At 41.4% G+C, this 17,010-nt stretch overlaps 2 protein-coding genes across 6 annotated transcripts; both read left to right on the top strand.

Moving 5' to 3' along the window:
* The first annotated feature begins 552 nt into the window (after positions 1–552).
* pomt2 (protein-O-mannosyltransferase 2) lies at positions 553–6,873 on the top strand. 5 transcript variants are annotated; one of them, XM_068338717.1, is made up of 22 exons: positions 553–818; positions 983–1,271; positions 1,361–1,445; positions 1,532–1,636; positions 1,714–1,822; positions 2,024–2,132; positions 2,606–2,765; positions 2,851–2,957; positions 3,040–3,122; positions 3,417–3,526; positions 3,625–3,691; positions 3,775–3,835; positions 3,964–4,042; positions 4,161–4,312; positions 4,399–4,490; positions 4,573–4,649; positions 4,728–4,799; positions 4,894–4,953; positions 5,042–5,147; positions 5,225–5,365; positions 5,667–5,778; positions 6,282–6,873. In XM_068338717.1, the coding sequence occupies exons 1-22, from the start codon at positions 800–802 to the stop codon at positions 6,385–6,387; spliced, it is 2,301 nt and encodes a 766-aa protein (XP_068194818.1). In that variant the 5' UTR covers positions 553–799; the 3' UTR covers positions 6,388–6,873. The 5 variants fall into 5 exon arrangements, with proteins under 5 accessions (XP_068194818.1, XP_068194817.1, XP_068194816.1 ...); XM_068338716.1 differs by having other exon boundaries at positions 979–1,271; XM_068338715.1 differs by having other exon boundaries at positions 553–875.
* A 282-nt stretch (positions 6,874–7,155) lies between these two features.
* Positions 7,156–16,794, top strand: lin52 (lin-52 DREAM MuvB core complex component). The gene is made up of 6 exons (XM_068338933.1): positions 7,156–7,186; positions 9,339–9,413; positions 9,491–9,528; positions 9,664–9,730; positions 9,866–9,949; positions 16,382–16,794. The coding sequence occupies exons 1-6, from the start codon at positions 7,168–7,170 to the stop codon at positions 16,435–16,437; spliced, it is 339 nt and encodes a 112-aa protein (XP_068195034.1). The 5' UTR covers positions 7,156–7,167; the 3' UTR covers positions 16,438–16,794.
* Positions 16,795–17,010: the final 216 nt, after the last annotated feature.

Genomic DNA, 17,010 nt, shown 5'->3' with positions numbered 1-17,010 from the left:
ACCAGAAACTCTAAGTACTTATTTATTCTGATCATTTACTACACTGAAAAACATTTCAAATGTTGCTGTCATTATATTATTTTTTTAAACAGTTGTATCAAATCTCAGTAAATGTTCTTTGGTTTTAAAAAAATACAGTATTTTATATAAAAATCTAAATTGGGAACTGGCACTTACCTTAAATGTTTTAGGAAAACGCAAGTTTCATACAACATGATGATATATAATGTACTTTCATACCAGGCGTTTTAAAACATGGTACAGTATTTACGAAGAACAGAAACCGCACTTTAAGAAAAGCGGATTTATTAAATAATGTCTCCATCTAGTGTACAGACAGAGCAGTACACTACAGTTTGTACTTGTCTAGCGATACCGCACTATTTCCTGTTTCCTATTGGTTAACCACAGAAGAAGATTTGTACCGAGGGACTCTGGGAATTGACGTTTCTCACTGCAACACCAAGAACGAATAACTTCTACATCGTACTACACCTCCCAGAAGTGATTTCGCTTGTTCCGAGGACGTGAGCCACTAAGCTCTCGCGTTGTCGCTGTGCTGCTAACGTAAATTGTTAGGGCTATAGAACGGTTTTCTGATACAACAGAGCCCATTGGAGTTTTCAATTACTACTGCTTGGATTACTGCCATTTGACGTGATGACAAAAACAGTTTAGTAACCAGAATGAGTATGTAAAGTTGGAGAAGTCGCCATATCTGTCTATTATTATGTATACGTCATTTGAGAGATGTGACAACAACAATGTCACGATATTGAGAGTATATGCTTAGCGTTAGATGGGCATTAATATCCATGGTACGTGGAGTTATTTGAGCCAGAAAGTTGAGTTCCACATCATAGTTATTAACTTAGGTAAATATTTATCATGTTAGGAATTAGAAAGAGTTACCAAATTATTGGTTTTTAATATTACTTGTCTCCGGAAGAGGTTTGATCTTGTTTTCTAATGGCAAAGGAAGAATCCATGAAACAATGGAGCACAACAGACGACACTCCAAAGGTCCGACAGAGAAACATCCGCTCCACCGGAGAACGGAAAGCATCCACGACTTTGTTGAAGGACAAAAACTGTCAAACCACTGGACTCGTATCCAAAGATGACCCCCGGTCCTCGAACGGGACGTGTGGTCGGTCTGCAGCCGGTGGACGTGTCGGTGGGGATCCGGCCGGTGTGCTGCTGCTCATGCTGGTGATGGGGATGTCTTTCTCTACACGCTTCTACAAGATCTCTGAGCCCCCTCATGTGTGGTGAGTACGAAGCCCCCGCTGCATCCGTGCCTCACACATTTTGTGCATTTTTATTTTATTTTTAATTTTATCTGTTTTTGATGTTTCAGCTGGGATGAGACACATTTTGGAAAGATGGGCAGCTACTACATCAATAGGACCTTCTTTTTTGATGTTCATCCTCCTCTGGGAAAAGTATGAAGGCAGATTCTGTGGCGGCTCCAGTATCGTCATGGAGACCTATGATTGTTGATGTCCTTCCTTTCTCCTAACTCCTGCAGATGCTGATCGGTTTGGCTGGGTACTCCACTGGTTATGACGGCACCTTCCCTTTCTCAAAGCCAGGAGATAAATATGAACACCACAACTACTGGGGGATGAGAGGAGTATGTTGAAAACCTACAATTTCCGTTAGTCTTGGTTTTTGAAGATGTATAATTCCATTTTACCTTTCTCCTTGTAGTTCTGTGCTATGATGGGCTCCTTTCTCCCAGTCTTTTGCTACCTCATAGTGATGGAGTTGTCTCTGTCTCATACTGCTGCTTTCATCACTGCCACCCTGCTCATATTTGGTGAGTTATCAACTAATTGATCATAGTTACACAGCACAAAAAGAAATCGCATACATCCCTGGATGAATAGAATCTGCGCACATTCAAAGTAATGTTTATGTCTTTTTCCAACAGAGGACTTCTTTTATTTTATTATCTGCCTCTTACTATTCAAATTGAATATTTGATGTACATTCATCTTTAATTTCATCCTCCTGACAGACACTGGCTGCATCACCATCTCCCAGTACATCCTGTTAGACCCGATACTCATGTTCTTCATCACAGCAGCAGTGCTGAGCATGGTGAAGTTCAACCAACAAATGTACAGGTATGGAACTGGCAAAACCTTTATTTATTTATTTTTTATTTTTCTCCGTGCAGTGATCAGCAGTATTGCAGTAGTTGATAGTTTCAGAATGTTAATCACCAATTAATGTTTTTGGTAAAATGTGACATATTTGCTGGTTGCAGCTTCTCATGTGATGATTTGCTTACTTCCTGATTCACACCATTGTGAGTTCAGAGCTGCTGTTGTTGTTTTTGTCAAATGAATTCAAGACATCTCTTTCAATTCTTTTGGTTTCCATCTGTCTTTATTTAGGAGATTTTGTTTTCCAAAAGATTTGCGGTTGCTGAGAAAAAGATTAGCATCATAAAAATAATTGAAATCACACTCTCAGTGGAAAAATCTGTCTATCTTCTAACAAAAACAAATTTTGCTAATTATGTTTATAGAGTGTGTCGCATATAGCAAAGTCATTCTAAGCAGTACATACAGAGTTGTTTTATCACTGCTTTCAGGCCCTTTACTGCCCCCTGGTGGCTCTGGCTGGTACTGACTGGGGTAAACCTCGCTGGAGCGTTGGGGGTGAAGTTTGTGGGTTTGTTTGTCATTCTATTGGTTGGACTGAACACAGTCTGGGACCTCTGGAGACTTTTCGGAGATCTGAGTCTCTCACTGGTAGATGGCAGCATAATTCTTTCAATGCTAACTGATGGCGCTGATGAGTAATGACAGAGCTGTGACTGTATTTCCTCTTTCCCAGGGAGAAATTACCAAACACTTCCTGGCTCGGGTGTTTGGGCTTATCCTGCTTCCATTTCTCCTCTACATTACAATTTTTGCAGTCCACTTTGTTGTGTTGAACAAAAGGTGCACCTGATAGTTATATTACAGTTATACTCACTCCACCTTACTGCATGATGACAAATAATAGCCGTTTTTCTCTCACCAGTGGTCCAGGAGATGGCTTCTTCAGTTCAGCCTTTCAGTCCCGTTTAATTGGGAACAACCTACACAATGCATCTATGCCTGAGTGTGAGTCTGAAACACGTGAGGCCGAGCTCACATGCTGTGCAGATGTGTGTAGTTCACCCTGAAAGGTGGTCAAAAGGAAAATGTTGGCATTCTCCTCGATAATGATGACAACCGATGGACTGGAACGTTTACTTATACTTTGCTATTTTTACAAAATGACTTTTTTACATTCACTCCTATAATTGGTCAATGTGCTGGGCATTTTTGCTACTTTATTTTTCCAGAGACATTTTATATTTAATGTAATAGCTTCTTGTATTTAATGTAAGGAAATGTTTAATTGTTTTAATGCAGACCTGGCGTACGGCTCCACTATTACAGTTAAAAACCTCCGTATTGCTGGAGGTTATTTGCATTCTCATTGGCACTTGTACCCAGAAGGAGTGGGAGAAAAACAGCAACAGGTCAGCCTACCAGAGCGATAAGTGTAAAACATTATCAGCTATAATTAAGATATTCAAATACCCGTGATATAACATCATTTTTGTCTTTTTCCACACAGGTGACAGCATATCTGCATAAGGACTACAACAACCTGTGGCTTGTTCACAATCAGGATGACACTAAATGTGAGAGGACATGGGTTTATTGTTTGCAGCGTTAAGACATTACGTCTTTTAATTGTTGATTTTTATAATTCCTTATTATTAAGCTCAATCTGGGACACCCAATCTGGTTCGTCATGGTGATATCATTCGTCTGGAGCACAAGGAGTGAGTATTGATGGAACCACAAATTAAAATAATGATGTATATACTGTATAGATTTTAATTATTCAGTGACCTTCACTGGCAAATGATGCATTTTATTTAGATTGTGTCATTTGTTTTGGTCCTTTCAGGACAAGGAGAAATCTTCACAGTCACCTACATGAAGCTCCTCTGACCAAGAAACATTTCCAGGTTACAGGATACGGCATTGTGAGTAGTTTCACAAAATAAAGCTGCATGAAAAACGGGTTTCCATTGAGGACATGCCAAACTGTTACCAATAACTGATTCTGATTGCATGTCACCTCATCTTTTCACCTTTCTTTAGAATGGCACAGGTGACGCCAATGACCTGTGGCAGGTGGAGGTGTGTGGAGGTCGGAAAGGGGACCCGGTGAAGGTGCTGCGCAGCAAAGTCCGCTTCCGACACCGAGCTACCGGTTGTATGCTTTTCTCTTCTGGCAAGACTCTCCCAAAGTGGTAAAACTATTCTTCTCTGCTCTGACTTCATCTCCTTTTAATCATGTGTGCCGACACTCACCTTCTCATGTTGTGTGTGTGTCCAGGGGTTGGGAACAGGTGGAGGTGACCTGTAGTCCCTACCTGAAGGAGACCCCCAGCTCTCAGTGGAACATCGAAGATCACATCAATCCCAAACGTAAAGTCAACACAGTCCTTGTGTACCTTCACCTCATGATGCTAAGCACACATTTAACCTCTTTTCTTGTGTATTTTAACAGTGCCCAACATTAGTTTGTCTGTGCTGAAGCCCCATTTTCTGGAGATCTTACTGGAGTCCCACATTGTTATGATAAGAGTAAGATATAAAAGACGTGGACCTAAATCTTTGCTAAGGATGAATATAAGAAGAAATCACTTATTTTTGTCTTTTTAGGGTAACAGTGGCCTGAAACCCAAAGACAATGAGATAAACTCCAAACCCTGGCATTGGCCCATTAACTATCAGGTGCTTTGAATGATCTAAAGATTTTTTTGTATGAAATCAGATTATATTCATAAAGACTTATGACAACATACATTCTTGTTGTGTTTGTGTAAAGGGATTGAGGTTCTCTGGAGTGAATGACACAGATTATCGTATATACCTGCTGGGAAACCCTGTAAGTCTGTTTTAAGCTTCATTTTCCCTGCTGTAGGTCCTGTCTGAGACACATTTGAATCCCTTCTTGACTTAATTCTGCCTTTCAGGTTGTGTGGTGGATGAACCTGGCCTGTTTGGGATTGTATCTCGTCATGGTGGCGGTAGCATCTATAGCCCTCCAGAGGGGTTTCTTGATGGGCCATAAAAGACGAGGTATGGTTAATCATGTTGTACCATTGTTGATCAGGGTTGCAATGACATTGTGTACTCCTCTGTTCTGTCTACTCCAGAGCATTGTCGTGTTCTTAGGAAGGATGGAGGACTGCTGCTCCTCGGCTGGCTGCTGCACTATGCACCTTTCTATGCTATGGGCCGTGTGCTCTATTACCATCACTACTTCCCTGCAATGCTCTTCAACAGCATGCTAACAGGTACTGAATTCCATCACTGCTTCCTTTAACTCTTAAAGTACTTGTAACCTCTAGGGGAGGGGGGTGGAATTCTGCATCCTAAATAAAACACATATGAACACATACACATGATGCACCAATTTAGACCTGACATGAAAAAAACATTCATCTTCTAACTAAGAGATCTATGATGCACAATTACATTTTCTATTTTCTATAGTTTCATCTGTTGGGGACCTGTAGTCAGACACTGAAAACTCTTCATGTATGTTAGGTATGTTAGTAAGGGGCTCTGGTAAAGCATTGTGATTATTTTTCACAGGAATTACTTTGGACATTCTGTTGAAAAGCTCGGACCTGTTGCTCCACCCTCCCTATTGTGATTGGCTGCAGAAGGTCGGCCAGATGGTGCTTCTTTTTATCATCCTTTACAGGTGAGATGAACGACTGTATGTCTGTCATTCACTGTCACGCTCAGAAAATGGTCTTTTGCATTAATGAGGATCCTACCAGTTGTGCGTTTATCTTGTAAGGATTCTTTATTTTGATACTTTATTGTTTCCTGACTGAAGGCTGATACCTGAAATATGAAACAAAGCCATCAGGCAATAAGCAGTATGGCTTTGTAGAAATTATGACATTTATATATTATATAGAAACAGTGAATATGTTTGAGCGACAGTAAAATGGTGGATTTCTTTTACCTTTGGATGAAGTTTACACAACCCATTTCCTCCACCTCATAGTTTTTGAACTAACCTGAATAAACCACCTCACTAGAGGAGTTTAGAAATTAATGTTCAGTTTGTAGTAATCAGTCTTACCTAATGCTTGACCAAAAAAATTTTTGTTTGACTATTACTCAGCTATTATTAAAAACAACTCTGTAATTGAATGTCCTGTTTATTTAAAGGACTTTATATTCTCTATTTGCCAGCTTTTACTTGTTCCATCCACTCTCCTATGGCATGACGGGCCCTCTGGCACACGAACCCGGCAACGCTATGACCGGCCTGAAGTGGATGGACACCTGGGAATTCTAGTCGACCCTCCACAGACTCATGGTTTTAAAGTGTTTATGAAACAGTGATGTAACTAACACGGCTGTAGAATCTACCTGTATGGTTGTTTGTGTGTCTCCACATTTCACACTATCAGTCTGTCGCTTGTCAAGAATTTTTTATAATACAGTCAAATCAGTGCAATATGCAAGCCAGACTAGTGGACTTAAAAATAAGCATCACTGAGTTGCCTTAACTCAAGATACACCTCACTTTCTTGTGAGATGACGTGTGTGTGTGTGTGTGTGTGTGTGTATTTATATGGTGTGTCTCAAAAGAATAAGTTAGAGTGCCTGAAAGGAGACAATGGAAATCTGAAAAAGGAAAATACATTTTCCTTTTAACTGGTTTTTAAGATTGACCTTTTTTTTCTGTGTTCACTGACTTAGTCTTTAATTGGGGGGGTGTCATATTTTTTTTACCAGTGAAATCTGTCTTCTTTTTTCATTAAAACGGAATCTCAGTGTATGTTATTGTTGCCTCTACTTATTGTCATTTCAAATTTTAGCTTTACTCTACATTCACTTTTTTATTATACTTAACATAGCAATACTAAAGAAAGATATAACAAATGAAAGAGAAAAAAAAACTTTTTTCAAACTACATCGCCCTCTAGTGGACGAGTAAACCAGTACACCTCTGCTCCCACCGGACCTGTAGGTGCTCTGCCCTTGTGCGCCGCCTTGTGGCTAGTATACAGAAGTACGCCCCTACAGACGGCTGTTGTGATTGGTTACTGTTCGTCACATGTTTATTCTGAAGATGGCGTCTCCAAATGGAGGTAAATTCTAATTCCTTACCTTGCTATGCGATGTATAAACTCTAAATTTGACATTACTGGGGGCATAAAATCGACGGCGACTCATTCGCTGTGTTGAACGAGCGCTCAGAGATGACGGAATACACAGGTTGTGGCCATATTTGAAGGGTTTGGAGATATCCGTTGGCTGAAGCCTTCACTAGCAGCACTGTTGTGTTTGAAATGTGTTCAGAGAAACACGTCAGATGTTAAGCTTTGAAGCCTGGTCTGGTTTAACACACACACACCAGAATGGAGGCCACATAGACAGACTTTGATGTTTGCTGCTGAGTTACACACAGCTCAAAGCCCCATTACTGATACCAGAGGGATCCGTTCAGTATTGTCTCATTACATCGGAATTGTCATTCAGAAGAGCTTATTGTTGTTTATTCCACGTTTTTGCACTAAAGCTCTTTTATAGTTGACTCGTTCTCCAGTTTTAACATTAACGGACTAGTCCTCACACCCTCGGTAAAATGTATTTATCAGAACATGGAGGAATAAAAACAGTCTTCTCCATTTAAGAGGAAATGTTCTTTCTTACCTCACTGGGTTTAGTGAAAGAATGAAGGTGCTTGTGCCTTTACAGATTTACTTGTTAATTTATGGAAATAGAATTGACAATTGATGATCAAACTGATTAAGGAATAGCTTTTCTGACCACCGGGGGGGGGGGGGGGGAATTCACAAGCTACCGGTCGGATACAGTTTTTACTACAATCTGAAGACATCGCTTTTGGCTCTGGAAAAATCCACTGAAATGAAGAAATGTCTGTTTGATGAGATGTGTTCATGTGGAGTGGGTCTGCGATCCTAGCAGTCTGGTGGTGATGAGGATGTATAGAAAATTTACTGTCGCTGACCACTTAAGCATGCAGCAATCCCTTAAAAAAAATTTTTTAAATAAATAAATAAAAAAAAAATTTTTTTAAAATTATATATATATATATATATATATATATATATATATATATATATATATATATATATATATATATATATATATATATATATTAGGGCTGTCAGTTTAACGGGTTAAGTAAATTAATTAATTACCTGCAAATTAATGCGCTATAAACGCAATTAATTGTGAGTGGCAAGTCAATGCAAGCATTTTAAATTTGGCCCATTGAGGGACCCGTAGGCTGCAGTGACGTCACTTCGTACTTGCGCCACTAGTCAAAAACAGAATGACAACAGAGATGGACGCGACGAAGGAGAGCGAGGCAAGCCCACTCGGACCTTTGGGCGGAAAGTTTATTTATAAAAAGAACAAAGACGGGACTACCAACAAAAACGCAGTGATCTGTACCTTTTGTAAAACATAACTTTCTTATCACCGAAGCAGCTCCAGCATAACATATCATTTAAATTCAAAACATGTCAAGGACACAGAGTTGAACGTTAGCTTACCCTTTTAAAGGAAAAGCCTGTTGGTTGATGTTTCCTTATTTACAAATTCTTTATTTGGGGGCCTTTAGCAGATGTGAGATTAAAATGCGTTAATTAGATTAATTAATTACAAATCGTGTAATTAATTACATGAATTTTGTTAATCGCCTGGCAGCACTAATATACAATATATATATATATATATATATATATATATATATATATATATATATATAATTTATTTTTTTGCATGTGTGACAAGAGAAAACTGCAAACAGGCCAACAGGATCTTCCAGGAATTTTCATGGATATCTGTTCCTCAATAGACTGTTTAATAGAAATAAAATATTCTATAGCTCTAAATTTATACAACTGATAGAACTTGATCTAAGAAACTTGCACTGGGTCAGACTTAGGCTTAACAGGACAAACTTCTGAAGAGATGCTTTTTAGAGTGATGTGGATAAGATGGAACATACTTGAATTAAAAAATAAGAACTTTGTATTTTAAAATGCAGGTCAAATCAAAGGTTTAAAAACACTTTAACGTTTAGACTTTTTTTCATTACCAAATGTACATAGAGCCGTAAGTAACTGTAAAACCACTGACAAATGGTTGTCACCCTTGTTTTTTGTTTAGAAGTCTGTGATTACGTTATTTGCTAATTTGCTATTTACTTTTTTTTTTTTTGCAAAAATGTAAAAAAAAAATCTAAAAAACATCTTTGTGCTCCGGCAGGTGACGACTTTGAGTCCTCATTACTGAGCTTTGAGAAGCTGGACAGAGCGTCCCCAGATCTGTGGCCAGAGCAGCGTGAGTCACATTCTGTGATCCCATTCATCGTGTTTTATGCTGTTATAATCTTGATTATTCTGTAATCTCTCATGCAGTGCCTGGAGTAGCAGAATTTGCTGCATCTTTTAAAAACGTGAGTTAGATTTCTTGTGGTTCAATTTGTTTTCATAAACAAGATAAATAGAGTATGCTGTAATATTGAAGTCAAGTATAAAGAAAAGTCTTTTAAGAAGTTGGAACTAAAGCTTTGATTTGTCTTACATCACAGCCCATCACTAATTCGCCCCCCAAGTGGATGGCTGAACTAGAGAGTGAGGACATTGAAATGTTGAAAGGCAAGTGCTGTTTTTTTATGTTTTCACTGTAGCTGCAACATTTGATGTGGAAACAAATTGTCAAATAGAATATCTGCTAATACTAGTTACATATAGATGGGAGCTTTCATCATTGGTTCTGTTATCGTTCCATAGAACTGGGCAGTCTAACCACAGCCAACCTGATGGAGAAGGTCAAAGGTCTTCAGAACCTTGCATATCAGCTGGGCTTAGAGGAGTGTAAGTACCTGTTAACACCAGGTGTTATTAAATACTTTTATGTTGAAACAAACTTTCCAAATGCGCAAAACTCTGCTACAAACTCTCATGTGAGTTTTAATGTGAGCGACAGAGTTATTCTGATTTTACCACTAGATGGTGCTAGGAGTCTGGCTTTCACAGTGGATGGAGGACTGATGTTCAAAACCCAGTCTGACTGCACAAAGGGTTAATATGTTTTCCTTCAGTGATAGAATGGGTGATGTAGAGACTGAAAGTTAGTTTTTGTGAAACAACAGACTTCAGCATCATAAATTGGTCGAATTATGGATGAATCGGGCGAATATGTAAACTGATAAAGGTAGATATCCAGAGTATTTATACCCACAAGAGAACAGAGAAGTGGTCAAGCATTTGATAGAAGCAAAATCTGGTTTATAATCCATTCCTGACTGCCTCCATTGTCATAATCCTTGTGGAGTGTGGATTAGAGAGATGTAGTAAGTGCTCCTTTTTTCCTAGGAGAAAAATGTTTATTTATTTTTCCAGTGAAAAACAACGAAGGCATTGAATTTTGGATATACAGTCCCTTTACAATGAAAGAAATATAAGAACATAGTTGTTTTTTTTAATGATAACATGACAGACAAAATTTTTGGCTCAAATTGAAATACTTAGATTTCTCTGTGTGAATTGACTTTAGGTTGTGTCACATGTTCTTTGATATCATAGACTGCTTTTCACATTATTTGGACAAATTCTGCGTGGTTTTCCTAACTTGAAGGTCCGTATAGACTAGTTGAATGAAGATGTTGGCTGTCTCAGGTGCAGGCCTGCAGGTTTTGCAATCATGTCATGCACTTCTGGATGACAGGACACAATGATGGTTATTATTGGTGTGGAGCAGCCTGGTAATGGGTGCCTGTTTAATGCTCTCTGGTTTAATTTTCTCCTTTTCCTGGCTGTCAGGGGAGGCCTTGTAAATCTCAGCTACTTTTTCATCATGTTTGTACACTCTTCAGTCCCCGTAAACGAGACGCCGCAGAGGCACGACAGAGCGAGGGCAGGGGACAGGATTTACTGCCCCTCCCCCTTCAGCGTGTCGACCATTAAAGAGGAAGCTGGTTAATGGGCGAAGCACAATCATCAGTGAAAACTCACCCGCCCCACCGCAGTGGACCAAACATTATTACAACGCCATTATCCTGTGCCTAGATTACACCGAAGCACCGCTACGGTTGCTCTCTGGATTTTATTGCAAATTGTGCCCTGTGCACATACCGCTGCATACTTATGTTAGTAGATATTTATTAACATGGCTGTGTAGGGGAAATGCAACACACCCTTTACCCCCCCCCCCCCCCACCAATCCCCCTCCACTGACATGTACCTCCAATCATGGCTGTGTGACGCTGGCCGGTCTGGTCCCTGAGGGGTTTGACGCGTGCCTCTTCCTCAGGCCCCAGCTGTTCCCCCACCCCGTGATGAATGCCCCTGTCGCGGGCCGCTGAGTGCGGGCACCAAGCCCAAAGTCTCTGGGGAGGGATGAGGACTGTGATAAGTGCTGTTATTGGAGGTAATTGAAAGCTGAGTGTTCCTCTGGGACGCTGTGGAAGGCCTGAGCTGCTGACCACCAGACTACCAGGGGCGCACCTGTAGGCTAAAGGAAACTGAATATCATTGAACACCAATACTTGTGGGATGTGTTGTTCATTGGGAAAGGTTCCAACTGTTGTCTCTGGTCATTATTAATTAGGATGGTTCCTTACACTGAAGGTCCAAGAAGCTTTTGTTATTCTGCTGAGAAAGAGAATTATCAGAAAACTCACCCAAATCAACGTACAAGCTTATAAAAATTAACTTCACACTGATTTTTTTTTTGTGTGTTTTCCTAAAGGAGCATGTGCTTGTTGTCTGTCTGTCTGTCTATCCATCTGTCTAGTCTTTCTGTTATCTAACTTTTTGGGTACACACAAGTGTCATCCTCCTCTTCTAGTAATGTCAGGCTTGTATCGTTGAAGCCTTCTGGGTCCCACCTGTTGTCCCTGTGGTAGCACCTGTTCTAGCTGCGATGCCCCCCAGCGCAGACCTTTGTCGACCCAGTGTTGCGTCTGCCTATTTGAAGGTGAGCTTGGAGGTCGTCATGCTTGACATCTCCTAATGGCCCCCCGAATTCACCTCCTCTTCCTCAGCCTGGGGATCAATCTCTGGCCTATTAGGAGCACGCCGCTTCTGAATATGATTGCATTCACTGGGCCCCCGCTGGTGCTAATGCGCCTCCATCAATCCATCAGGCGGGCTGACCGCAGGGTAGTCGGTTATGAAGTGCCTGAGCTGACAGCCGCTGAATGAGGAGCAGGGGACGCCTACCCTTCGCCACCACCCTTCCTCCTCCTCACCTCTACTGCTCGTCTGTTGTCTTTCCACCCCTCCTGTCTCTCTCTTTGGGCCCGTGTGGTTGGGATGAATAGTGGTGTTCTGGTTCTCCTTGAAGGTCACACCTCTGCTGAAGGAAAGTGTTTCTGTACTCGTACTATTCCGTGAGCTCGGGGCTTGTTTGCTTAGTGACATCACATTGATTACCTGCCTTTTAATTATCGAGTGTGCTATTTGAAAATAGTGCTGCTGCTGTAGAGATGTTTTGAAAAAACTTGAAGGGGGGGGCGGGTTCCTCTTCATTGTGCAGCAGAATGTCTCCTTCCTCAGTAGAGCAGACTGCAGCTGAATCTGATGGAGCCTGTCCATATTTTCAGCAGGATCAGTGTCAAAGCTCTGTGAAAGCAGAGGCAGACAGAGCTTAACACACACACACACACACTCACACACACACACACACTGTGCCTGCCTGCCTGCCGCCTCCCTGAGCAGATCGGAAATGACACCTCATTTCCATAAAGGCATTAGGAATTCATTGGATTTTCTTTCCCAGCTAATCATAGTGTGGGTGTAAAACCTTTTAGGCTTTTTAATGAATGATTTTTGACTGATTGCCTATTAATAAGGACACCTCTTGAACAGACACAGGCTCGGGCCAGGGTTGGGAGGTGCAGATGTGTTTGTTTTGGTCTGTGTATGTGTGTGTGTGTCAGCCAGGCGAAAACACATTGGAGAGGGAGGCGAGGGAGAGGAGGGGAGGGCCCCCCTCTCAGTTGGGACATAAAGAGGAACCAGTGGCTCCCCTGGGAAATCACAGCTTGTGTCTGCATCTTAAATATCCCTGTGAAGTATCAATAAGTGGGTAATTGAATTTTGAACACAAACATGAGCGTTGTGTGTGTATGTGTTGGTAGATCGGGGGGGTGCTGAGTGGAATGTGTGTGCTCTAAGCGCGTCTTTTCTTGTGCGTCTGCGTGTTTCATCTCCGGTGTGTGTATGTGTGTGTGTGTGTGTGTGTGTGTGTTCCTCGTCCCCCGGGGAGGAGGGCGGTGAAGTAGGATGTTAAATCCATTAAATAAAGCTTACAGGCCCGTAATAGCTGAGCGGCTCTCAGAGATGGGCAGTGGGGGTCAGATCAGTCCACTTAACTCTTAATGAAAGTGAGTGGGTGCAGTCAGGACCGGGGTGCAGGACTCCACTTAACTCCAGTGGTCATCTGTCTTTGGGGGGGGGGGTGCAGGGCTGCAGGAGGAGCGGGCCGTCAAGACAGGTGGGGAGGGTGGGGCTGTGAGGTGGTGGTGGTCGGGGAGGGAGGTGATTACTCTCATTTTATACACCTGGGAGTGGTGGTGCAGATTGGGAAGGGGCCGTGACAATGACACCCACTGTGAGCGAGGAGAAAGTAAGATGTTACACCACCTCATTTACATTTGAGCCATCTGGGAATTTCCAAATGAAAATGATTTGCAGACAAACTGCAGAAATGTTTGGGATGCACCGCAGATTGCCCACAGTCTGCTTTTAGTCCTTGCAGCATAAAAGCAACATTTTAGAAATGAAATGTTGTCTATTTGCATATGTGTAGTATATTGTATCTGTGTAGATAAAGGTTAATCTCTGTGGTTCCAGTGGTCCCAAGGATTACTGGGCTGATGGAGTCCAGGGGTTTCAGGATCCTCAGCCTGATGAGGACAAAGCTTTGTGTGCTTATTGTGTCTATTTTATGTGAAAATGGTTTTAAATTGCTGAAATAAAAATCCTCATAGAATATCTAATACAGTCATACTTTTTACATCCAGTCGGATGTGTTTAGTCCACGAATGGTGGAGTGTGTATTCGGCTGTGACAGGATCCCAGATCGGTTCCTGACAATTAAATAGAAACAAATCAACAGGGCAAGACGTCGGCCCATAGAATCCATAAGGTGTCATTTAGTATGGATGGCAGTCCTAACAAGATGCTGATTAACTTAGTGCAAAATTAGTAATTGACCTTTCTAATCAACTAAACAAATCTCTAAGTCCCCCTAATCAGTATCGATCGCTTGTGGTGTATGACGAAGCAAATATCGTGTGTGTGTGTGTGTTTGTGTGTGTGTGTGTACATTTTTGTTTATTTCCTGTATCTGTTCCATTGCAAGCTGCTGCATTTTGATTCTATTGACGCACAAACAATCTTTTTCCACCACAGTCAGGATTAATCTTCTCATCCAATTCTTTTTCTGCGGGTCACGGGGGTTGCTGGAGCCTATCCGAGCAGACTTACAGGCAAGAGGCTGGGGATACTCCAGGCACGATGCCGGTGCACCACAGGGCCACACGAAAGACAAATAACCACTCACACACACACTCACACTTACGGACAATTTGGAACCGACCAATTCATATTCGAATTTTCGCTTGAAAATATTTTCGGTCTGCACCTAATATAGGTAGACCATCTGCGTTACATTCTTACCAACTTGCTGATGTAAAGTTTTGGGTCGTATCACCTTCATCTTACCAATCACAGCAGTTCCCCCCATTATTCCTTATAATGGAAAAAGAACCTCATATTATAAAATGAGCTCTGATTTATGTCTGACGAGGTCTCCAATGTGACGATATGAATGATTTTTCTCTCTGAGCGGGGTTAGGCTCAACTGAGCTGTAATTAATGAGACGCTCAGAGGGGCGAGGGGTCTCAGGAGGAGAAGCAAAACCATCCTTGATCGGTTTTACAGTTGGTCTCAGTAGATGGAAAAAGCAGCGAAAAGAGGGAGAAGCATTGCATCATAAAAATCAAAAATATTAACTGCTGCCCGTTACCGTTTCCAGTGTAACTGCTCCTAATAACACAGTGACACGGAGGTTCTCATGGGATCAGGGTCATCCCAATGTAATTTCTTTCCCTGGCAGGAGTTTTGTGGCCTCATTTCCTTTTGAGACACTGTCTTCTTGCCCACCGCTCCCTGATGACTTTGTTTAAGGTGATTTAAAGAGACAGCATAGTGCAAAAGGAAGCCATCCCATTCCAGTTAGCATCATTTTTGACGTAAAGAGAGACACTTCAAGGTGGCGTAGCCCCACGCCCACATCCACCATCACCGTTTCACACTGGGGAACTCACCTAAACTTCTAACTGCCCAGCTTTTTCTACGGCCACCATGAACACCGGTACACAAGCAGACCATGGACTACATCCTAGTCATGATCCTCACTACTTGTCTTTGAAGAATCATGAAAAATGAAAGCCGCCCTGCTCGGTGCTTTGATTTTAGTGAGGTGGACAGTGTTGCATCTCTTCAGAACTGCACTGGAGACAAAAGCCTGATCCTCTTCTGATCATGACCAAAGGATAATTACTGTTTGCATGTGGCGCCTCTACCGGGTTTATTCCTCTGTTAACAGTCTCCATAGCGACACAGAAACCCCTCGGCAATGATTTCCCCCCCACTGAAGACCTGTTCGTTTGTTGCATTGATCACATTACAGACCTTGTTTACTAGATCACACCCTGACACGATTGTGTTGTCAGCGTAACGCAAATTCAGCCATGTGGATGAAGATTACCTCAAGCAGAGGTTCCCAACCTTTTAGACTACCAAAGCATAATAAACAGAGTATTATTATATTTGATTTAATTTTATTAATATGTGATGGATTTTCCCAGAGCTTTTCACTTCTGCTCCTACACTCTTGGTGAATTTCAAACACACTCTGAGTCATGCCAGCTCCTTTTACTCGAGCTTCACCACACTGAGACAGTAATCAAACAAATCCTGGGACTTTGGTAGCTACATCTCCATTTTATGCTTTTTCAATGTCCTAAATGAAAAGACGTTAGTATAAATTTCCTCCTAGTGTGACACTGCAGATATTAAATACATGCTTTGCATTACTAAACAGGTCTGAAGTGTTTTGAGCTGTAGACAAATGTTGTGTGAGACTAGCAGCTATTTCCAGATTTCACCTACTTATTAAAGATGAATAGAGGGGCATGAGAAATGAGTGTTTTTGTCGAAGAAGCATAACGAGTAATGAAAGCTGTTATAATGTTAATGTTGAATGTGTGCCGTTGTGTCTCCTTGTGTTCCAGCCAGGGAAATGACCAGAGGGAAGTTTCTGAACATCTTGGAGAGGCCGAAGAAGTGACTGTTTATACAGGCAACTGGAGATATTGGTCTGAAAAGGGAATCTGATCAGTATGTTTGTCAATATGTTCATAAGATGTTCTGAATTTCATGACAAAAGACTTTTGCAGAAATGCTCACGTACACTGAGGTCTTCTCCTCAGACCCTCCAGCGTCTTATCATCCTGTAGATAGAGGCCTTCAGATGAACGGAAACTCCAAATGATTTATTACTTCTCACTGAATTTGTTTGTAGCATCTAGACCTGCTTTTTAAATGTTACCTATTTATTTTCATTTCTGTTTTAAACTTGATTGACAGTTTTTTGCAGTTTATGAAGTTGTATAATAAAGTTTTGAAATGAAAACATGACTGTTACTCGTGTTTGAAGCCTCTTCTATGTTTGCAGCTAGCTTTGTTTCTGCAGCAGTTTCCAGCTTGTGATCAGGGTTCTAACTTCATGGCTGTCGCTCCACACAGCTCTGCACCTCTCAAACTCTGGACATGAGAGGCGCTTCGACCGCTTTCCTGGCTGCCAGGGCATTTTCGTTTAATGAGCATTGGAAGCAGGGTCCCACACACAAAACATTGCATA

The sequence above is a fragment of the Antennarius striatus genome, chromosome 17 (assembly GCF_040054535.1).
Source record: "Antennarius striatus isolate MH-2024 chromosome 17, ASM4005453v1, whole genome shotgun sequence".
Classification (NCBI taxonomy): domain Eukaryota; kingdom Metazoa; phylum Chordata; class Actinopteri; order Lophiiformes; family Antennariidae; genus Antennarius; species Antennarius striatus.
The sequence above is the reverse complement of the archived record's forward strand: the minus strand, read 5'-3'. Positions and strand labels throughout refer to the sequence as shown.